The sequence below is a fragment of the Mandrillus leucophaeus genome, unplaced genomic scaffold (genome assembly GCF_000951045.1).
Source record: "Mandrillus leucophaeus isolate KB7577 unplaced genomic scaffold, Mleu.le_1.0 Scaffold669, whole genome shotgun sequence".
Lineage (NCBI taxonomy): Eukaryota > Metazoa > Chordata > Mammalia > Primates > Cercopithecidae > Mandrillus > Mandrillus leucophaeus.
In genome coordinates, this window is record NW_012107241.1 from 1522175 (window position 1) to 1546534 (window position 24360).

The following is a 24360-nucleotide window of genomic DNA, read 5'->3' on the forward strand; positions in this document are numbered from 1 at the left end:
AAACAAAACAAAAATTCCTAGTGTGTGGCTTTGATTCTGCCACTGGCACCTCTGAAAACCAACCCAGTCTCAACCTTCCAGCTGAATGGTGCTTACAAGAGAGGTGGCAGTGTTCTTGAAACTTGAAAACCTAGTCTACTAGCAGCTCAGCTGTTTAGTAGCTCTGAGCAAGGGGAAAACCAAAGTCTAACAGCAGAGACCTGCCAGAAACACGGGGCTAACGCGTGAAGCTCTCTCTGAGGCCTGCGTGCCTGTTCACGCTTTCCCCCAGACTCCTGCACAATTCCTAAGGTTCTGGTTTTTCCACCAGGCTCAGCCGCTTTTCCTTGGTATTTCTATCAAGTGGATTTTCACTGCCTGCCCTTGCCCCTCCTTTTCCTTCGAGTTTATCTTATGGAGCGACGCCCTATAACAGAAAGTAGTCAGGCTCTTAGACTCTAGAGCCAAACTGCCTGACTTCGGATCCTGACTCCTGTTTACCCCTACCACCCTGTGCCTGTTCCCCATCTGTGAAATGGGGATATGAAGAGTACCTACTTCATAGGGCCAATATGAGGAAGACATAGTACTGACAACATACTTAGAAAAATGCCTAGCATATGTTTGCTAAATGCAACAAAAATTGTTATTTTGACATGTGGAACCCTAGACTTATTTCCAAATATTGGGATGGAAATAGAGATTAAAGGTTGAACTTTATGAACTATAAAATCTCTTCCAATCCTGAGTTCTTATGCTCCTATGAGGATAATCAACACTTTTCCAGATTCGTTTCCATACGGTTCTGATTCTCACATCTGGAAATTCATTTCTGTGTAACAGCCAGATATTAAAGGTTTAAGCAAAGAAATGATGATTGAATGTTTGTTATTTCTACTAAAAATGATCATTAGAATCCTTTAATGAAACTTTTGCCTTTTTGGGTATGTGTTAGGAAAATGTCAGGTAAAAATAGCTAAGAAACACTATTAACCAATGTAAAAATAAGGAGTTACTTGAAAGCCAAAAGTGATCTTTAAACTATTTGAGAAATGAGATGTCAGGAATCCTGATGTCAAGTTGGAGCCCCACTTCTAATTAACTGTGAAACTTTTTAAATCCCTTGTCCTCTCTGCCTGTTTCTCATCTGTAAAATAATCACAGCAGGTTTCTTTACACATTGAGCAAAAAATAAACCAGAAACACTTCAACTGCAACAACCATGAAATAGAGTTGATACTAAAGTTTCTGTTAAATAACAGAACAAAAAAATGGATTGCTTTATGTTAGAATAAAAACATTTAAAAATAAATTGGATGCCCTCCTTCCAGGATGGAGAGAGGAAGACAGTCTAGACACTTCACAGCCTAGTTCTCTGATGGGCTTACTCCACCAGGACTAGTGCTTTACACCCTACAGGCTATATGCTGAATGAATGGCAGGATGCGAGAATGAATGGCTATGTACTCCCTAGTACCTGGACATTGCTATGGTAATTCTGATGCAGTTTTACATTAAATTTACATTGTACACAAAGAATGGTAGCTTTACTTCCATTTTTATAAGTGAAAAATTTAAGGAACTTATCAACAAATTACCCATTGTGATTTCCATTGTGGGGATAGGGTGGTGTCCTGCTAACTCAGCTTTTGTCAGGATACAATTTTAAGAAGCTAAGAAATCACCTATTTTCTTATATAGAAACCGAGATTTACTCTCCCTTTCCACCTTCTAAACAGTGGGGATCACCAGTCTACCACAGGATCCCCTCTGGGTAGGGAAGAGTGGAGGAGGGAACACGCTCTAAGGCCACTGATTGCAGAATGGTTCTGAACACTAAGATGACTTCTGTCTGTATTTAAGGAATGACCTCTGAGCCCTGTCTCCAAGAAGGCCACAAGCATACAGGATACCATAATAGACATTGACTATAGGGTTATCCCATGCCAAACTCTCAGTGAAATTCATTTTGAGCCCTCTCAGCCTTCTACGTCTTATCCCAACCCCGTGGGGATTTTTTGCATAACTGCACTAAGTATGCAGGTAGAAAGAAATCTATCATTCATTTCACCACAGCTGGTAATTACAGACTCCAGGTCTGTACACGGTAGGTCAAGTCAAGCTGAAATAAACTTTGCACAGAGTATTTCTTTTTTGCCTAAAGCCAATCTTTAACATATAAGCCTGTCACTTACATCAGGCCAAAAAAAAAAAAAAAAAAAAAAAAAAACAGTAGTATTAAGGATAGAATTTAGTTTCCAACCTTAATATACTTTTCTACATCTAGATAGTCACCCAAAACCTCACAGTTATTATCCATTGATCTAATAGTTGAATAACTTTTGGGGGGAATAAAAAAGGTGGATTCATGGTCAGGAACCTATAAGAGTTTTCCCAGAGTTACTTTTTTAGCAAGGCTCTCAGAAGAAGGCAACAATTGGCAGCTTGTGTTTGTTAGAAGCCAAGCTTCCACTTGGGCTACAGGGAGACTCACAGAGTAACACAATAGCATGAGGATCCCAGCTTGTCTCACTTCCCTCAAGACTTACGCATTCTTTTTTCTCTCCCTCAACCTGCTTAGAGGATGTTTCTTCTTTTCTTACCTGTGTGCCCTAGGCCAGATTAGGAAACTATTTCCTTTGAAGTTTTCTGTACAAAGCCTTATCTGCAAAGTTTTTACAAACTAAGTAGGATAAAGGAAATGGTTCGATGTAGGGATAACTATACCTGCCCCTCACCAGCCCATGACTCTCCGTGGTTACCTGTTCTTTCTTCTTGGAATTTAGAGTTTAGTTGCCTCTGGGGTGGCAGGACTGGGTACCTTCTCTACCCTGAAAACAGGACTGAGGAAAGAAAGTGAAGGAACGTGGCCTTAACCTACCTCAAGCTCTCAGAGTTCCACAAAGCCTAGTGTGTTTTCTTTCCGAGACAAGCCCTGAGGCCTACCACACCTGGGTTTGCACACTGGCTGTCAGGTGAAGCTTGGGCAAGTCAGTTGATCTCTTTAAGCTTCCGGTTTTTCTGCTTTAAAGTGGGGATGATAAAAATGAGACTTGTAAAAATTAAATAAATTAAACCTCAAAGGAATTAGTGTGCCACTGGCATAGAGCACGTACTCCATCAGTGATCTCTTTCCAACTTGTTTTCTTGGTTCTTAATTTTAAGCCAGAAGAATCTTTTTCAAATGGCTCTAGGAAGTCAGGATCAGACTTCCAAAGTGGAACCTGACCAGAGCCCCTCCATTTAATGCAAATTTCATTTGGTCTCGGAGATGAGATAAGTATAAAGTTATATCTAATGTTGAGAATATACCTTCCTCACTAGCTTTGGAGAAAGGGCTACCAAGATGAAAAGAGAAGACACCCCAAAATGGACTCATGGTAATTAAATAAAGCACACAGAGCCCACTACATCATAGAAGAAAAAAACCTACAGATACATGGCAAGACCAAAAAACAACAACAACAACAACAACAACAAAACAAAAGAATATTTCCATACCTTTTCTCTAATCCCAAGGAAACCTAAAGATACTTGATTAAGAAAGCCGTGGCCAAGAGTTCAAAGTGAAAGTCAGCCCTTTAGCTATTATTTATTGCTTTATTAGAGCAGAGGGAAGTGACACTCATTGCCTTTATAGAGCTCTGCAGAAATATATGCACAGAGTGGTCAATGACCAACATTTGAGTAAGTCTTCCACGTTATCACGTTAAAATAACCTTTCGAATTTGAGTGCCTCTCCTTTGCAAACGACCGCAACTTCATAATGAAGAATTTTATATATTATCAAAAAGAACCAGAAGCCCATGTGCTCCTTTCCCCAAAATCCACTCACTAAGGACTTGAGTGAAAATCCACTCTAAGCAGATCACTGTTACTATTTCCCTTTCAAAACAGTTGGAAATCCTAAGGTACGGGTACTAAGAAGATAGCAATATCCTTCTGAAGCTGGTAAGAATCTAGCCCCACAGGGACAATTTGGCAATCCTGTTTCTGGAAGCCAGGACTCAGGAGATTTGTCTTCGTGATGGACGGACACTCCTCCAGTCTTAAGGCAGGAGGGCTGTCAAGGCTCTGAATAGTGCCTTTCTGCTCATCGATGTCATCACAATGAAGGAGAGAACAGGCTTTCGTTTTCGCGAACAGTGGTCAGTAGGAGCGCAGTGGTTTGGCATAGATGGGCTCCAGAACATGATGGATTAAAACCAAGAAGAGGCTTCCAAGGAAGATGGCGCTAAGAAAAGCCAGCAGGACATACCGGCCAATGAAAAAGTCATCCACAATCTGGAGAAAGAAAACATCAAAATGAAATTACTACCAGTTAGGCACCCTGGCTGGGTTAATCTGAACTCTGTGATGAGTGGGCCAAGAGTTAGTTCATGAGTGTAACTTCCAGTAACATCCTGCCCTGAGTCTCCTCTGTACGTGGAGAAAAAAGAATCTTTTCCTCAACTCCCTGAGCAGAAGACACAGGTCAAGAAGGGATCAATGAGGTACAGGGAACAAATGGCTCAATTTAGGAGGTTGGTAGACACTTTGAAGTCCCTGGATGAATTATTTTATATTCTGAAATCCATTATCTGAAAGAGTTAATGAGAAGCTTTTGCTGGGTCCTAGAAAGGCTCATTTTTGTTGTTGCTAAAACACATTTTATTACAGAGAATTTTAAACATACATAAAAATGCAATAGTATAATAAACTCCCATGTATCTAAGACCCAACCCCCAAAATCATCAATCCATTGCCATTTCAGGAGGGTTCATTTTCAAAATGAAAGGTGACTTAACTTTAAAGCTGTCGGCGGAAGAGTCCCTTGCCACAGGGCAGGGAAAATGGTAATTTACCTGAGATACTAAAACACTAAGAGGATAGGTAACTTGCCCCAAAGCAGACAATGGGCTGCCTGGCCTTACACTTGAGGCCCCAAAGATGTTGGTCTTTGCTGACAAAACCCTATAATTGGTGTTGGCGCTACCCACTTGTTCACTGTCCCCTTCCAGAGCTCCACTCTCCCCAGATCCAAATAGTGGTGCTTAAATTTGGGCAGGAAAAAGCAATTTAATCTACAGACCTAATGGAGCAACACCACCAACCAAGTGGCTGACTGACTTCACAGGTTTGAAATCCCAGTACCTAGGAAAGAATCCAAAACACCTGAAAGGCAATTATGGTAGACAGAAGAACGGCCCAAAGATATCCACATCCTAATCCCCAGAAATTGTGAATAAGTTAGATTATATGTTAAAGGAGAAGTAAGATTGCCAATCAGTTGCCCTTAAAAAAGGCAGGAATAACCTGGATTATCCAATCCAGGTGGACCCAATGTAATCACAAGGATTCTTCTAAGTTGAATAGGGAGGTGGAAGAGAGGGTCAGAGCAAGAGAGGTGAGGATGGAAGAGTCAGTGAGGTGTGATGTCACTGGCTCTGAAGATAGAGCAAGGGGGCTGTCAGCCAAGGAATACGAGCAGCCTCTAGAAGCTGGAAAGGATAAGGAAGTGGATTATCCAATAGAACCTCCAGAAAGGAATGCTGCCCTGCCAACCCCTTGGTTTTAGCCCAATGAGACTGATTTTGGACTCTAACCTACAGAACTGTAAGATAATACATCTGTGTTGTGAGCCATTAGTTCACACGATTTGTTACAGCAGCGATAGAAAACTAACACAGCGGCCATACGCAAAGCACCTCTCAGACCCAAGCCCTGGTGGGATCACCGAGATCCAAAGACACCTCAGCTGCTCCAGAGATTACCCCAACAGTCAACTTACAACAAAGGTCAGTTTGATAAAACAGCTTTAACATAACTTTGACCTTGGCTCCGGTACTGAACAAGTCTCTTGCGGGCCACATGTTTGCTCGTTCGACACGTTTCACTTTTTAATTAGCCAATTAGCAGGCCCTGGGTGCAGAAGGCCCAGGCCATGTATTATTGATACCGCATTGAGCCAGGCTGCTGCAAAGGCCAGCTCTCAAAACCTGAAAATTAGAACTCCAATTCTGTCGGCCATGCTGACAAAAGTATTTTGCTCAAACCCCATTCTTGCCTCCTGGGTCTGAAACTCATATGACAGAGAATAGAGGGATTGATTTCAAAAATGTGTTTGCTCTGTGCCCTTCTCCCAATGTTTATATCTGCAGCATCCAGAAATGTGGCAGCCTATATCACTCTCCCCCTTAAAAGACAAGGAAAGCGACCAGATTCAGTGGCTCACATCTGTAATCCCAGCACTTTGGGAGGCTGAGGCTGAGTGATCTGAGGTCAGTTTGAGACCAGCCTGGCCAACATGGTGAAACCCTATCTCTACTAAAAATAAAAAAATTAGCTGGGTGTGGTGGCACATGCCTATAATCACAGCTACTCAGGAGGCTGAGGCAGGAGAATTGCTTGAGCCCAGCAGACAGAGGTTGCAGTGTGCTGAGATCGTGCCACTGCATTCCAGCCTGGCCGACAGAGCGAGACTCTCTCTCAAAAAAAAAAAAAAAAAAGATAAGTGAGGTGGGAATTTGCCCCGGCTCACACACGTGGTACCCAGACCTCCAGAGTATTTTCCAAATACTGACAACAAACTGGCATCAATGGAAATAATTCCTTAATTGCGTGTGGTAAGTACTATTTCCCTTGGAGTTTAATTTCCTTCCTCTTGCCATAGTTAATCCTAGAGTGTCAATTTTAGTTCAAAAGTTACACGTATATTCTTGTATACTGTTGTTGTCTAGTGTCAAAATGCTAACCCATGAGCTCTCTGGGACTGCCCTGGATATTCTGTTAAGTTCTCAACGATGAAGATTTTGAAGACGGACCTCAGCTTGAATCCTTGTTCTGCCTCTTGCTATGTGGCCTTGGGCAAGTTACCTTAACCTCTGACAGACTCAGTGTTCTTACCTACAAAATGGGGATAATAATGGTACCTATGTCATACTACTTAGGGCTGTCCTGAGGTTTAAATGAGACAATGCAAACAAAGTGTTTGGCACAGGACCTGGCACACAGAAATCCCTTAAAGAATTTTAGCTATTTTCATGACTATCACTTAAAACATCAAAATGAAGGTTAAGAGGAAAGCTGTGAGAAGGAGTAATGGGACAGAAGAGGTCAATGCCATTGTCAAGATCCCATGGGTCTGAGACCAGCCAGGCATGGCAATGCCATGGTAAAGAACTCCAGAGAAGGACTCTGGGAGAGATGATAAAAATCCATTTAAAGACGTGGGTGCTGGCAGGTATGGTCCCAGGCATGAGGACCAAAGAACTCCCAGAAGACTGTTGGGAAAATTCTAGCACATGCAGTTGGAGAAGCATGTCCTCAGCACCCTCAGGGCACCACATCAGTTTCAGTCCAGGATCTGCGGTTAGGAGCCCAGGCTGCCAGGAATGGGAACACTTCCATCTCAGGTGCAGGCCTGTGACTATCCTTATTTCATTTTCTTTTTTTTTCTGTCCGCATGGTACGATGTGGCTTTCCAACAGGCTGTTTTCAACTTGATGCAAACTGGAGATGAGACCCAATCAGGCAAATAACTGCCTGGTGGGGTTGGAGGTGGAATTTAGAGTAAGATTATATTCCTGAGTGAAGGGGCAGGGAAACTTAAAACTCTCTCTGAACGTTCCCTACCATTGGTTGAACTTTACAATTCTGACATCTTGGGAAACCCGGTGTCAGAGAACATCGAGGGCAGGATGGACATACAGATGAAGAGAAACAAGAGTTACAGCTCAGGAGGCAAAACAAAACCAACAGCTTTACCTTAACTTCCACCTCCGGGGCTGGGAATTCACCAGCTCGTGGGAAAAGCAACAGAACTGACGTGATGATCACAGCACCGAAGAATAAAAAAATGACAGAGAACCTGGGGTCAAAAAGACATATATTAAAAGCACTGTTTACAGTTTTTTCTCTGATCAGTTAGGTCTGGAAAGACTCTTCCTTGGAGCCAATATTCTATGTTTCAGTCCCTTAACAATGTCCAGAGACCTGCTGTCAACAACCTCTTCATCCCAAAGTCCTTCTTCCTAGACAGGTACCAGCTAGGTGCATTCCCGTTTATTCTTGGTAATTCCCAATTCCTAGGAACGGAAGTGTGTAGTTTTTATTTTTACTTCTGCCCAAAGTCATAATCGAGAAAAACCAAAGCATCCCCTCTCCACCTCCACTTCTGTTGTTTTTAGAACAGAATACTTTAGAAAATTCTACAACTCTCTGCTTCATACTAACACTATCTTGGTGCAACTCTACAGTTTTTTCAGAGTCGGTTTATGGCCTAACCCTGTTCTGAAGGCAACGCGTGATATAGAAAGCAGGCCCAACTCATCACATGTTGCTTTAGTTTTCCTGGGTCCGGGGCTAGAGCCTCGGGGACTGGACCAAGCCTCTGCCATAAATCTGAACAATTCATAAACACACACACGTACGACCTCCAGAAATTCAATCAGCAGTGAAAGCAGAATTTCTTGCCACAGTTAGAACTCAAGCACACCACTTCCTTCTCCCATCTCGGCTTCCAAGCATAAATAACACAGTTTGTGCTTATAAAAAGAGGTTAAAATGCAACTCATTCAAACTGCCAGTAATTACAAAACTGATCTCTTAAATTCTAAATGTTTAATGAGCATCAGCGATTTTGCCTCTAATTGCTTTACCTGGGACTCCCAGCTGGAAAGAATGCCTTACCTCGCCGCCCCGGAGGCCCTGGACAGCAGCACACACAGCAGCAGCACTGACACCCACAGCAGGGCTAAGATGAACACGCCCGCACCGACTCCCAGCACAGTGCCAGCCATCCCGCAGGGAGGCAGCGGCGATCAAGTGTCCTCTGTGCTCCAGCGCCGCCTTCCTGCCACACACTCCCATGAAGGCATTCAGACAAATACAGAAAGCCTAAACTCAGTACAGGGAATTTTCTGATGATCAGTGTGTTAGGAGGATTACTCAGTACAGGTCATTAATTTTCAGAAATGTCCAGGCCCAGAGTCCCTTAATGGAAACTGGAAATGTAGAAGCCAAAGCCTTTCTCTTTGGCGGGGACAGAGAGGCGTGTTTTCTACTCTGCACTCAGGTCTTTCTGAGGGTTTCCCTTCAAATTCGGTACCTGAGTTCTACTTTGACCTCTTCCCCCAGCCCACGGGAGAAAACGGAACCCTCTCTTGATACAAAACCCTAAGAACTGTTAGAAGACACCGGGGCATGGGAAGGAACTCCAGGGCCAAAGCGGAAGTTGAAGCTCTCAGGTTAAATCCATGGTGTGAGCTTTGACCCACCAGGCAATCGATCACAAGACAGAAAGTTCTCAGTCTATTGTCCAGTTCTTATTCAAGAGGACGAAAACTCTCAGTCCTTAAAGAAGAGGAACAGCCATCACTATTTTTGAACATTTATGTGTGCTAAGTGCCATGCAAACATCTCATTCAATCCCAGCGTGAAGCTTCTGAGAAAAGTATGACTATAGCCATGTTACAGATGGGTGAAATATAAGCGCGATGGGGTACCTATTACTTTCCTAATTAGCAGCTCAAAATAGAAATTTGTTTTCTCACAGTTCTAGAGGCCAGCAATCCAAAATAAAGGTGTCAGCAGGGCTGTACTCCCTCCAAAGGCTCTAGGACAGGGGTCCCCAACCCCTGGGCCATGGACTGGCACTGGTCCATGGCCTTTTAGGAACTGGGCTGCACAGCAGGAGGTGAGCAGCAGGCAAGCCAGCATTACTGCCTAAGCTTCGCCTCCTGTCATATCAGTGGCGGCATTAGGTTCTCATAGGAGGACGAACCCTATTGTGAACTTCATGTGCGAAGCATCTAGGTTGCAGGTTCCTTAGGAGAATCTAATGCCTGAAGATCTGAGGTGGAACAGTTTCATCCTGAAACCATCGCCCTGCATCCGCCTGTGGAAAACCTGTCTTCCATGGAACCAGTCCCTGGTGCCAAAAAGACTGGGGATGGCTGCTCTAGGGGAGAATCCTTCCCTGCCTCTTCCAACGTCTGGTAGCTCCAGGCACCGTTCATTGGCTTTTAACTCACAACACCAGTCTCTGCCTCCATCTTCCCATGGCATTCTGCTGTGTCTGTCTTCACCTTTCCTGTCTCCTGTAAGGGTACTTGTCATTGGATTTAGGGTCTGTACAAATAATCTAGTATTATCTTGAGATGCTTAACTTAATTAAATCTGCCAAGACCCTTTTGTCAAACGAGGTCACAGTCACAGGTTCCAGGGGTGAGGATGCAGACATATATTTTTGGGGAGCACCATTCGACTCACAGCAGAGGAACAGCACACCGCACTGCCTCCCCTGGCTTTCCTTTTCAGCATCGGAGCGAGTCTTAAGCAAACACACTCCTCGAGGTTGCTGCTTTTCTTTACCCTCATGGCTTAAACACCACGAAAACATTAGCTATGAGAAGTGATAAAGTTATGGGAAAGGAGGGTCTAAGTATGAACTGCTAAAGAAATACATTTATTCAATCAACATTTACGATGTGCCTGCCATGTAAAGCACTGCACTATAAGCTGGGGATGCCAAAGGTGAATAAGGTATCTTCTGACAGAAGCTCAAGGTCTATTGGGGAACACTGTCCTGAAAACAAGTGTCCATATGACATTCTGAGTGATGGTAAAAGCGACGTGCAATGGGAACGGCAATAGTGAGAGGGGCTTTACAAAGGAAGTACTCCGCACAGGCACGTTTAAGAAAGAATCAGAGTGAGGGGAGATGGGACCTGGGGCCCACCTGCATGCCTAACTTCTCTGGGGAGCAGTCTGCCCCCATTAGGGCCACATGGGCACCATCTCAGTCACTCTAACACGCCCAGGGTTTCCCCATCTCTGGGTCTTTGTACTTGCTGTTTCCAATGCCTGGAACTAACTCTCAACCCGAAGTACGCCTGCTACTATTTGTAGGACTGGCTTTCCTCAGCCTTCTGATTTCTGCTTCAACGCCACTCCTCAGTGAGGTGTTCCCTGAGTGTCTTCTCTAAAGTAACCCTCAAACACTGACTCTCCATCACTCTATTTCCTTCAGAGCACTTTTCACAGAACTAGTTAATATTTTCATTTATTTGTTTACAAGTTTATTTTCTGTCTCTCCAACTAGAATAGTAAACTCCATGAAGGCAGAGACCTGGTATCTTTCTCACTGTGGTAACCCCAGTTCTTAGCACAGAGATTATACATGACAAGTATCTGTGGGAGGAATAAATGACACAGTGCTAACAAGTCCACAAACATCAGGTGAGGGAGTGAAAGGATCATACGGAGTTTTAGAAAGATGACTGTAACCTCTGGTCAATATGCTGGACGGAAGTTAACAAGGGAAGTGCCTCATACAACAGCAAACACATAAATGTTCAATAAAATGGAACAAGAAGAATTTAGTACACAGCAGAGCTCGAAAACAATAAAGAAAAATCATTAAGGGCTATAAAAAAAATGTAACTCAAGGCCTGGGCTGAGCCTAAAAGTCTATGGGGGTGCTGTTGCCTGATACACACCTTCAGGGTGATTCTCTTCAAGGCAGATAAGGTCTCAAGCCCACGATGGCAAAGAACTAGCAATGGGAACAAGGCAGAAAGCTGGGCCCTCACAGGGCTGACCAGTTCTTGAAATAGGGTCTAAAAAATTTGCTACTGACTTAGCTGGAAGAAAGCTGGCTGAGTGCTTCAGGCCACAGGTCAAAAAACAACAGCCCAAGAGAAATCTGATTCCCCACCCCACATCATATCCATGTGTGAGATTCAATACTACCAGTGTGATACGGGAATCCCAAATATAAAGATTAACATGAAAACTAGACTAAAAGTGAGAACCCACTGGATCCCAGCAGAGACAAAACTAAACCCACAGGCTGGCATGCAAGACTCCCTCAAGAGTAAGTGTACAATAAAGATGTTTTCAGACATACAAAGGGTGAAATGTAGTTCATCTCTCATGGATCCTCAGTGGAAGAGCTACTCAGAGACATATTTCAGCAAGAAGGAAAATGAACCAAGAAAGGAGGTATGAGATGTAGGAAGATTGGTGAGAAAAATACTAAGAAATATTGACAGTAAAGATTTCTGTAATGATGACAATTTTTGAGGGGTTAAAAATCAGAAAGAACTAAATATTACTCAACAGTTATATGGTAGATGGAAAAGGATAGTTCAAAGTTAAAGCATTCTACAGTTATTTTGTTTTGGAGGAGGTAATTTGTTTTTTAAGCTAAGTATACAAGTTTAAAAAAAACATAGGTAAACAGCAAGCAACAGAAATAGAAAATATAGCTTCTATACTAATAAAGTGAAAAAAAAGTAAAGAAAACAGAAAGTGGGGCAAGGGTCAGTGGTAGTGAGGTGGGTGGCAGAACAAAGAATAAGCAAGGAAAATGGAAAATACAAAATAAGACTGTAAAAATGAACCCAAATACAGCAGTAATCGTAGTACAAGGAAACATATTTGGCTACTAAAAGAAATTCTCTTAGATTTTTCTTTTTAAAAATAGCTGTGTACAAAAGTTCTACAGAAAGTATAATGAGAGGCTGAAAATAAAGAGATTGAGAAAGACATGCAAAGCAAATATTAACAAGACAAAAACCAGGGAAGGAGGGAATAGGGAGATCGTCAATGAGTATAGAGTTTCAGTTTTGCAAGATGAAAACGTTCTGGAGCTCTGTTTCACAACACTGTGAATAGTACTTAACACTGCTGATCTGCACTCTTAAAAATGGTTAAGACAGGAAATTTTATGTTTTTTTGTTTTTGTTTTTGTTTTAAGCCACAGTTGAAAAAAAAACAAGCGAAACAAAATAAAAGCTACTGTAGTAATATTAGTACCAAGCAAAATAGATGTAAAGCTCTGAAAAATATTAATAAGAACAGTCACAAAAGGAGCAATTCAGTAAAAAGATACAACTTGAAACAAATGTGAACCTAACAACAAAACCTCCAAATATATAAAGCCAAAACTGACAGAAGTACTATAATAAATGGATAAAACCACTAATTTAGTGAGAGATTTTAAATATGTCTCAGAAACTGATAATCAAGCAGATAAAAAAGAATAAACACTTGAGAAAGAGGATACCTGAATGAGAATAAATATGTAAAAAGGTGCTCAACTTCATTAGTCATCCAGAAATTGCAAATGAAAACCAAATTCAGTAGCTTCATATACCCACCAGAATGGCTAACATGAAATGACAGACAACACCAAGTGTTGACAAAGATGTGGAGTAACTGGAACCTTCATATACGGCTGGCAAGGGCCGTAATTTGTTAACCACTGCTTTGGAGACTATTGGAAGTATCTAATAAAGCTAAATATAAATGCACCCTACATCCAGCTCTTCTATTCTTAGATGTATTCCCAACAGAAATGCACACCTAAGTTCAAAACAAAGATTGCAGCCCTACCTGAAATAGCTAAAACATTAAACAATCCAAATATCTACCAATAGAGTGGATATAGTACTCTACAATCTATTCATTCATACAATATATAAAGCATTATGTAGTATAAAGCAATGAGAATAGTATAAAGCAATGAGAAAGAACACACTACAACTATACTCAACAATGTGGATGAATTTCACAAATATTGAATGAAAAAAAGCTAGAGGCTAAAGAGTTCATAGTATATGATTCCATTTATATAATGTTCAAAAACAGGTCAAACTAATTTTAGGCGCTAGAGGTCAGGGGTATGGTTGGCTTGTGAAACATAGTGACTGTAGGGGGTTCAGTGAGATGCTGATAAAATTCTGTTTCTTGATCTGGGTTTTGGTCACCTGGCTGTATTCATACGGTGATGTTGTATCTAACCATGCACTTAGGATTTATATACTTTTCTGTATGTGTATTACCCTTCACTAAAATGTTTACTTTACAGAAAGAATATCAAGAGATGTGTCAGCCAAGTGTAGTATATGGACCCTTATTTGGTCCTGATTCAAACAAAGCATTGCAAAAACCTTCTATGAAATGATTGGGGAAATCTGAAGAATATCCAGATAATTGATAGTATTAGGAAACTACTGTTTGTATTTTCAGTGAAAAAACATTATTGAAAAATATGCTATTATTATGTTGTTAAAAGAGTATGATAAAGATATATGCATACACACATGTAGCACATTACAGATAACAGAAAAGGGTTTCTAGGAGCTTTCTATTATCTGAGTGAGAGGAGGTGACGTAGCTGACATGAAACAAGACTGGTCATGAGCTAGTTGTTGAAGCTGGGTGATGAGTATGTAGATGTCTGCTATCCTGGAATTTTCTATACATCTGAATATATTTGAAACTTTCATAACAAAAAGATGTGGATATGTATATGTATATCTGTATAAATATGACTATAACAAAAGATGAGTAAGATTTGTATAGCTAAAATTATAAAACTTTATTCAAAGACAAAAAAAAAAAAAAGAGAGAGAGAGACCTGATTAGAGAAATAAAGCAGACCTGAACAGTGAAGACCTGGGTAGAGAAATAAAGCAGACCTGAACAGAGAAATAACCTGTGTTCCTGGATGGGATGGTTCAATTAAAAAATCTCAATTTTCCTTAACCTATAAATTCAATGCAATTCTAACCAACGTCTAAAAACAATTTTTTGTGGAACTTGAAAACAGATCCTAAATTCATATGGAAGAGCAAAAACCCAAGAATAGCCAAAACAATTTTGAGAACTAGGATGGCAACTTGCCTTTCTTGTTACCAACTGCCGCAAGACACATTAAAAAACCAAAGTAATTAAAACAGTGTGATAGTGGCACAAAGACACATGGCCCAGTGGTATAAAATCAAGAACCCAGAAACAGATCCGTGCATTTGTGAGAACTTCCTATAAGCACAGAGCTGGCTTTATGATTCAGTGGGTAAAGAACTTCATAGATAGTGCTGGGACAAATGATTCTCCAATAGGAAAATAATAAAACTAGATCTCTGCATGATATACAGAAGTCGATTTTAAATGGAAAGTAATTCGTAATGAAATAGCATATGTTTAAATATACAAATGTTCAGGCTGACTACACTAGAATACGTAATGAAGTACAGTAGTCAGATGCTTGCACCTAAACTTAGAATCACCACGAACGCAAAAGCTTCAAATGCAGACTATGCAGGTGTGTTGTTCTGGCAACTCAAATACCACGAGCTGTGCTGCCTTCAGTTATGTGATTTGCTAGAGTGATGAACAACTCTTGTTAAAGTTCCAAACCACAAATAAGTATAATTTTCCTCTGATTTACATTAGAGCTGCATTCCTGGAAATTTTACTATATTACACTGTGCCAAAAAATACATTATGTTTATACAAAAACTGGAGTTAGGCTCTAGACTCAGATAATTATAAATGAGTATCTTGTGGGATACTCAAAAGTTGCACAGGATACAGGACAATTCTTCGTTGTGAGGACTGTCCCATACATTACAGAACATCCAGTATCCCTCATTCCTGATCTGTAAACCCCAGTAGTGCCTCCAATCAAAGAGTAACAAAATACATCTTCACAAATTCCAAAACACCCTAAAACGGGCAGCAACATCTCTTTGGGGAACCACTGTTCTAGAAAGTTCTTGCATAAAGAGACATGTACAAGGTGTTTATTGCAGCTTTGTTTACAATAGCAAAACATCAGGAAAAAATTTAAATGTCTGTCAATCAGGGAACAGATACAATATTATATATTCATAATGAATATTTAAAACGAAATTGATCTGTATGTATTGATGTGAATATATCAAAAAAACAATGTTGAGTGACAAAAACAAGTTGCAAAATGGAACCCACAGTACGATACTACTTGTATTTTTTAAATTAAATACAATTTAAACAGTAATATGTATTGTTTCTGACGTACATATATACAGCAAAAGTATAAAAACATGGGCATAAATGATGTATGACAATTTCAAAAGACTGCCTCTGGAGAGGGAGGAAGGAAAGGGAATGGTGTTAGGAGTGGAAATAAAAGGGATCTGAACTAAATCTGTGATGTTTTATCTCTTTAAAATAAAAAACTTGAACAGGTGTGCCAAAATGTTAATATTTATTAATCTGATTGGTGAAACATAGATATTATACTACCCAATGTACTATTTTCTGTTTTTAAATTTTTTGTGATAATTTTTAATTTTTAAAAAGGTAATGGGCAGCAGAATGCATGTGAATTGGGTGATCAGTTAGGAAACGCAGTTCTCCAGATAAGAGAAGAGGGTCTGAACTCCAGTCTTAGCTGTGTCAAGGGAGAAGGTGTTAGAAATGACACAAGTTTCTAGCTTAGTTGTCTGACCTGACGGTACTGCCCTTAAGAAAACAACTATTTAATTTAATTTGTGCTATTCTGGATATTACACAAATAACCTAGAAGACTTGGATCAACTCTAACAGTTAGAATAGAGGGCAAATGGTAGTTGAAGCTGGCTGGCACCATTAGAAATGTTGCCCTTCAATCCCCCTTAGTAGCTTAAGAGTTCATGAGACATTGGTTTACATATGGTATGGCTTTAAAGTAAATAAGATAAATATTCCCAAGCTCTTTTAAGAATGGAGCTCATAATTTTATAAGCAAACTATACATTTTCTTACAAAGCATAGAAAAGAAGAGCTGGGTATGGTATAGAGTGCTGCTATAGGGGAAGAGAGAACATCTAGTCATTTTTATCTTATTTCAATGTGATAATATCTGTGATAATTTCCCATATTAGAATGGCTAAATTATTGTTATTGAGTACAATACAATAAAATATTAAAACGTAAGTGTTTTTTGTTTTTTGTTTTTTTCTTTGAGACGGAGTCTCGCTCTGCCGCCCAGGCTGGAGTGCAGTGGCCGGATCTCAGCTCACTGCAAGCTCCGCCTCCCGGGTTCACGCCATTCTCCGGCCTCAGCCTCCCGAGTAGCTGGGACTACAGGCGCCCGCCACCTCGCCCGGCTAGTTTTTTGTATTTCTTAGTAGAGACGGGGTTTCACCGTGTTAGCCAGGATGGTCTCGATCTTCTGACCTCGTGATCCGCCCGTCTCGGCCTCCCAAAGTGCTGGGATTACAGGCTTGAGCCACCGCGCCCCGCCAAAACGGAAGTGTTTTTATTTACTGTTCACGCCGTCAGTAAACCTTCTTTGAGAAGTGATGGCTTGGCCAACCTGATTTCAAGGGTAAGTCCATTTACTTAATATCTGTGGCATTTAAAGCAGGTAGATTGGAGTGGAAAAAAATAATTTAAATTTGAACCGTTCAGCAGCTGACAAGAGCAACTACAAGGCCAATGTTTTCCTTCTGTGCTCAATGCTGTGAGGTTTTTCTCTGGAAAGAGTTTGTTCAAAACCTTTTAGATGTGTGTGTTCATTTAGTGATTGTTTCTACATACCCTTTCATCCAGCTGTCAGAGAAAATAGGAATAAATTGACTGATCCCTGCACAGGTAACCTAATGGATTAAAAACACAGTACTCATCACCAGGCTGATCATCATGAGTGAGAATACTAACGGCCACTATAAGATGACTTACTACCTAAGACAAATGTGGATTCCTCAGAGGGTAATGTGGCCTAAGTGCTGCTGCTGGTGGGAGATATCTCACCCATCCCCCGATTTTCACACTGACTCAAGCCCTTGAAAGCAACAGAAAACAGTGGGTTACAGGAGTGAAGTGCTCTTCTGGAACAGTTCTTTCCACTTTGCTTTATAGCTGTTTTCCAACCCTTCAAAAATAACTGGGCGGTTACTTTCACACTTTTATGTTTCTACTTTAAACACTTCACTATCTTTTGAATTTTAAAATATTAGAATAACGCCTCTACCTTTGTAATGAGATAAAATGCAAGCCTGGGAAAAAAATCAGTTGCCAAGCTCCCAAAATGCCACCGATGTAGCATCTGCTCTTAACACGTTGATAGAAAAGGAGGATCAGTAAACCTAGGTCTCATCCTTGCCTCTCTCTCCTGGACGGTGTTGTGGGTTGGAACGGCTGCACAGCCTCGGTCTCTCCGCTCTCTGCATCTCACAGCACTGCAGCCTGGGAACACTCTACTGAAACTCTAAGCTTCTCCCCAACTCTGTTGCAGATTCAAACTGGCGACAGGAAAACGATACCCCCCATGTCTCGTCTTCAGAATGTTCACCTGGCCACCTCCCAGTAGCTGGAGAGGGATTAAGGTCTTGATCATAAGAGATCTGAATCAGGCACTGACACTTCCTTTTCTTAAGAGTATGAAACACAAAACAGCCCTTCCTTCTCTGCCTCCCATTAAGTATTTATTAGCCGGGCTTTGGGGCCAGATCAGCGGTAAGGGCGGTCTGCGAGGTCCGTGCACCGCCGTCCGCCCACGCCTTCTTCCAACCACCTCAGCCCGACCCGCCACTTTTCTCCCTTCTCCGCAGCCGCCCTGCTTTCCTCACCTCTGCCCGCCTCACCTGGATCCCACTGTCCACCCAGGCAGTACTCACACCTCAGATTCCGGCCGGTTCCAGCCCACCGGGCTCCGGTTTACTTAGGGCGAATCACAAGTGGGCTTTCATTCAGGTGTTTTAACATTCACTAATCAGCGTCGCTCTCTCAACGCCCAACTTCTTCCTTATTAGCTTACGCCTAGCGCGGCTCCCGGCAACGCCGAGCGCGGTGGGTTGGCTCGTCACCCTTTGTTACGCCCTCCGATTGGTCGGTGCCTGTCGGCTCTTGGCCCGACCTCAGTTCGGTTGGGTAGCAGCGGTCCGAGCTGCACGCCACACCCCCCCATGTCAATCACATCATCTCTCCGTAACTCGTTGGGCCATTGGTCAGTCTAGCCCGAGGGCGGGTTGTTGGGCGGAAGAGAGAGGCTTCTTCCGGCCCACTCGCTGTCACCATAGAGATTGCGCATCCAGGCAGCGAAGCGGCGGGGCTGGGCAGCTCAGATCTCGAACTCCGGAGAGCTGCACAGTCGTCTAGACATAAGTGCGTTTTCTGGGGTCTGATGAACATCTCACTGCCCAACCCACTGGCTCGAGTGGGGCGCAAGATGTGGGGGACAAGTCAGCTTAGGCCCGGTCATTAGGTGCCCCAACAACCCTCCTGGAGGGAACTGAGGACGAAGCACCAGTTATAATAACGGCACGCTTCATTTATCTTTATCTCGCCTTATTTTATTTGGCATTTAATACTTCCATTAGCCTTGCGAAGCAGGCTAAGGCAAGGATCATTCTACCCACGGGACAGACTGGGGAAGTGGCCCTGGGTCCATCAAGTAAACCCTCTGCCGCCAGGCTGCTGGAACTGGAGTTGGCCCACGCTATTGGCAGACTGCTGTTACCTTACTGCCAACTAAAGCTTGCCATGACTTTGCTTTGAGGCTATGGCCTGTTAGACCAAAAGATGCATCAATCAGGACAACCAAAGGAAGTAGGACAGACAGGCTACGTGCTCCACCACTGAATCAAGAAGGGAAAACAAAAATCAATACCAAATTGGAGAGTTGCACCGTTTGAACCTTTGACCCTAAACAAAATTCAGAAATATCATGAAGCAAACTATTCAATCTTAGAGCACTGCATCTCTGATTGAAGGAATTCTCCTGAATCACAGCTTTATGAACCAAAAAGAAGAAGATGCTTGAATTTCATCAACTGCACGTCTCAAATTTATTCTACTTTCAAGGCTTCATTTGCAGTCATATAACGTAACCAATGATTTCTTGTGTGTTTAGCAACTTAACATTACTTGGCCCAGTGAGAAGCTCTGTGGCTAAGAAATCCATTATTTTGATGAATTCATTTCACTGAAATTGAGTGTTGACTGCAGCTATGTTCTGTCAGGAACTGTGAAGATATACCAGAAATGGGATGTGACTCCTGTCTTAATAGCCTGTGGTTTTGTAATGTTAGGTCAACAACACATGAAACAACTAGGAAACACTTTAAAACAAGATATAACCATGGGCCAACCCTATTGTACAATTAATTTCTCCAAAATACAATAGTACTTCATATTTGCAGATCATTTTGTAGTTTCCAGAGCACTTCTTCCTTTGTATTATTTGGGGGATATTTTGTTATGGCTGGAATTAGCGTGTATGTCTTTATCATAGAGCTAGAACTAATGCTGGGTCGTAGCATATGAGTAGGAACAGGAAAGGTGGAACAGAATCCGGGGAGAGAAAGTAGTTTGAGCAAAGAGGCCAAGGCAAGAATGAGCACTGAGTATCTGGAGAATAATATGGAGACAAATGATGGAAAGTAATGTGTAGACTAGTTGGTCAGAACTGACTCTGAGACCTTAATATTTTGGAGGAAAGTGGTCAAAAGTTCAAAGTTTGAGATTGGAAAAGTTAACTTACTTACACTTCTAATGTTCATACTGGCTTCAGTTAAGCTATAAATTAAAAATGGGCTTGGCTCAACAGAACTTGAGTCCTGTCATATGGCTTTTCTCCTTAGGTAGCATGAGCTTCACCATTTGCTTTACCACCTCCACCAACTACCAGTCCCTGCACTCCATCCAGCCACACAGCCATATCGTCTGGTCCATCAGCAGCGCAGCCAAAGTCTATGCGGGCCTCAGGGGCTTGGGCTCCCAAACCTCAGTGTCCTTCTCCATAAGCTTCTGGGGTGGCTGGGGGTCTGGAGGCCTGGCTGCAGGGATGGCCAGCAGTCTGGAAGGAATGGGGGACATCCAAAATGAGAAGGATACCATGCAAGGCCTGAATGACTGCCTGGCCTTACTACCTGAACAGAGTGAGGACTCTGGTGACTAAAAGTCAGAGGCTGGTGAGCACAATCTGAGAGTACTTGGAGAAGAAGAGACCCCAGGTCAGAGTCTGGGGGCATTACTACATGACAATCAAGGACTTGAGGGCTCATATCTTTGAAATTCTGTGGACAATGCTTGTGTTGTTCTGCAGATTGACAATGCCCGTCTTGCTGCTGATGACTTTAGAGTCAAGTATAAGACAGAGCTGGCCATGTGCCAGTCTGTGGAGAGCAACGTCCATGGGCTCCACAAGGTCATTGATGACACCAATGTCAGTCGGCTACTGCTGGAGACAGAGATGGAGGCTCTCAAGAAGGAGCTACTCTTCATGAAAAAGAACCAAGAGAAGGAAGTAAAAGGTCTACAAGCCCTGATTGCCAGCTCTGGGTTGACCACGGAGGTAAATGCCCCCCAATCTCAGGACCTCAGCAAGATCATGCAGACCTCCTGGCCCAGTATGATGAACTGGCTCAGAAGAACTGAGAAGAGCTGGACAAGTACTGGTCCCAGAAGACTGAGGAGCACACCACAGTGGTCACCACGCAGTCCACCAAAATAGGAGCTGCTGAGATGACATTCATGGAGCTGAGCTGTATAGTTCAGTCCTTAGAGATAAACCTAGACTCAACGAGAAATCTGAAGGCCAGCTTGGAGAACAGCCTGAGGGAGGTGGAGGCCTGCTATGCCATGCATATGGAGCAGCTTAGTGGGGCCCTGCTGCACCTGGATTCAGAGCTGGCACAGGCCCAGGCAGAGGGGCAATGCCAGGCCCAGAAGTATGAGGCCCTGCTGAACATCAAGGTCAAGCTGGAGGCTGAGATTGCCACCTACTGCTGCCTGCTGGAAGATGGGGAGGACTTCAGTTGTAGTGATGCCCTGGACATAGCAGCAACTCTATGCAAACCATCCAAAAGACTGTCCAGGATAGTGGATGGCAAAGTGGTGTCTGAGACCAAAAACACCAAAGTTCTGAGGCGCTGAGCCAGCAGAAGCAGGGTACCCTTTGGGGAGCAGGAAGCCAAGAAAAAGTTCAGAAGTCGTTGGATGACAAAAATAAATAAATAAATAAAAGAATGGACATGAATGAGGAGGTACTCCAAAGTTTTTTACATCTTCCTGAATGGATATAACATTATTAGGTTTTCTCTCTCTTAAGAGGGGACCCGCCTCCCAAGTACTTCCCAATTGCACCCCTTAACTAGGAGAGGGGTGTTATTAATAGTTTTCTAATTAAATGATATTATACCCTCTCAATGAGATTGAAAGAAGTGCTGTCATCTTAGTGCTTCATCTTTGCTGTTTCAGAATCAAAACTGTGTCCCTCACTCTAAAAAAGACTGGTTATTTGATTATCTAATTATTCTCTTTTAAAAAATTGTCTTCCCTGGATGGGCATGGTGGCTCATGCCTGTAATCCCAGCACTTTGGGAGGCCGGGGCGGGTGGATCACCAGAGGTCAGGAGTTTGAGAGTAGCCTGGCCAACATGGTGAAACCCCATCTCTACTAAAAATACAAAAATTAGCTGGGCGTGGTGGTGCGCACCTGTATTCCCAGCTACTGGGGAGGCCAAGGCAGGAGAATCTCTTGAACCCAAGAAGCGGAGGTTGCAGTGAGCCAAGATGGTGCCACTGCACTCTAGCCTGGGCAACAGAGTGAGACTCCATCTCAAAAAAAAAAAAGTCTTCCCCATGCCCTGTTATACAGCACCGCTACACATTGCTCCACATCTCTACTGTGTATGTATTCTTCATACTATACTTGTAGAATGCACACAGGTGGCATATATGAATGCAAGCCATTTTCTTAACTTATTTTGTTCTCTCCTAAACAAAAATATCAAAGCAATAATGACAAAAGCCAGTGTTTCATTTCCTCCTCAAATGTGTACAATCACTCATTATGCTGCCTAGCAGAGGGTAAGAGTACAAAGAGGCCACTAGGGTTAGCAAGGGCATGGAATTATTTCAAGAGAAGATGTAAAGTTTTCTTGCTCATTTTATAGGTATCAAAACTTTTTCTGCCAGTGAGCCCTGAATTTTTTGTACACAATTTCTTGTGTGATTACGTTAGCATTTCTACAGGTCTGAAAATGTAGCAAAAACTAAAGTAATTGTTGGTTATTGGCTGAGGCTCAAAAACTACTAATTTTGCTAATTGAGAAACCAAGTAAACAAAAATATCCTCAATGGCTATTGTAAGTAGTTGAAGGCAAATTACTGACCTTCCAAGGCCACCCAGAATTACCACCTTGATTTTCAGGATCACAGTATTCATCTGATGTTATAGATCAAGGGTTGGGAAACTATATGGCCTGTGGGCTTACTCTTAGCTTGTACAACCTGCAAGCTAAGAATGATATCTACATTTTTAAATGCTTGAAAAAAAACAAAAGAAGAAAAGCGCTTTGTGATATATGAAAATGATATCAAATTTAAATTTTGATTTCCATAAGTAAAATTGGACTGGAACCCAGGCATACTCATTTGTTTATGTGTTGTTTATGTCTCCTTTTGCTTTATAACAGCAGAATTGAGTAGTTACCACAAAGACTATATGGCCCATAGCCTAAAATATTCACTATTAGGCCCTTTAAGTAAAGGTTTTAATTCTTACTACCTTAGAGATTCCTAATGAATCATGTCTGATAAACTGTTGGAATTGAAACAAACTTCGGAAATCATTTAGTGTTAATTTAAAGATCTCACATTGATAGAGCTATGCTACCTCTTGCTTAAAATCGCAGTCAGTAGATGGAGGTGGTATTAATACTAGAACCCCAGTTCCCCTGGTCCTGGGTTTTTTTCTCCAGATTGCGTCTTTCCTCATGTAGAGTTTATTTTATGATGGGATAGGTGTTAGATAGGCTGGAAGCAAGGAGAACTCATCAAAATTTTTCCAAGTTTTGAGCTCATGTCTTATTCACACAACTGCAGTGCAGCATGCATCAATTTATGAATCCTTGGGCCTTCATTATTTATTTCAGCTCATTTGAACTGCCTTCTGTTTTCCATTTTTCTTACTTCTCAGAAAGTATATGGCCATCATAAAGAAACTTTCTCACTTTTATGCTCCTTCTCTCTTTAAAAAAAATGTTTTCTCTTTCTCCTTCTACAAAGGATTTTGGAGGTGACTGAATTTCTATTCCAGCCTAAAGTTCTTAAAGGAAGTGAGGATGGTTAGAAAAAAAGAGGGCACCTAGCTTTGACGTTGGAATCCATGATGGGCCACATATATGGAGAGGAGAGGGAGAGTCCTAAATTTTGTGTGTAGTGTACATGGGCATATATGGGCTTTTCCAGGGAGAGTATTCATAGGTCACATAAGATTTGTAAAAGAGTCCATGACCCAAATAAGATTTGGAACTATAGATGTAAAGGAGATGTATTTTGAGGAGAAAGCCGCCCAGATGTGTGGTGGTGGAGATCCATCCAGGTTCCCAGGACTGTCAGACCTCACCCAATGTGAGGGGAGAGCTCTCTGCCCAGTTACATCAGCCCACCCAAGTCTTACCTTTTCTGCCACTTATAGAGATGATAAAAATTCATCAAATTCACAGAATGATTGAACTCAGATGGTGATGAAATCTCAGTATAATTCTTTCCAAAGAAGGTTCTGATTCATAGAAACTGCAGAGGAACTAATTTTATGAAAATAGCAAATGGGATTGTTTCATTGAAGCAAGCGGG

At 42.0% G+C, this 24360-nt stretch overlaps 1 protein-coding gene and 1 pseudogene across 7 annotated transcripts; one reads left to right on the top strand and one right to left on the bottom strand.

Moving 5' to 3' along the window:
• Nucleotides 1–1235: 1235 nt before the first annotated feature.
• On the bottom strand, nt 1236–18574 carry TMEM218 (transmembrane protein 218). Of its 7 annotated transcripts, none has more exons than XM_012001696.1 (7): nt 18398–18574; nt 17458–17560; nt 17317–17375; nt 9237–9312; nt 8650–8822; nt 7726–7828; nt 1236–4263 (listed from the first exon to the last, which is right to left on the bottom strand). In XM_012001696.1, the coding sequence occupies exons 5-7, from the start codon at nt 8757–8759 to the stop codon at nt 4129–4131; spliced, it is 348 nt and encodes a 115-aa protein (XP_011857086.1). In that variant the 5' UTR covers nt 8760–8822; nt 9237–9312; nt 17317–17375; nt 17458–17560; nt 18398–18574; the 3' UTR covers nt 1236–4128. The 7 variants fall into 7 exon arrangements, with proteins under 7 accessions (XP_011857086.1, XP_011857085.1, XP_011857083.1 ...); XM_012001695.1 differs by having other exon boundaries at nt 18348–18519; XM_012001693.1 differs by lacking the exon at nt 17317–17375.
• A 1388-nt stretch (nt 18575–19962) lies between these two features.
• LOC105555021 lies at nt 19963–21654 on the top strand (annotated as a pseudogene).
• The last annotated feature ends 2706 nt before the right edge of the window (nt 21655–24360 follow it).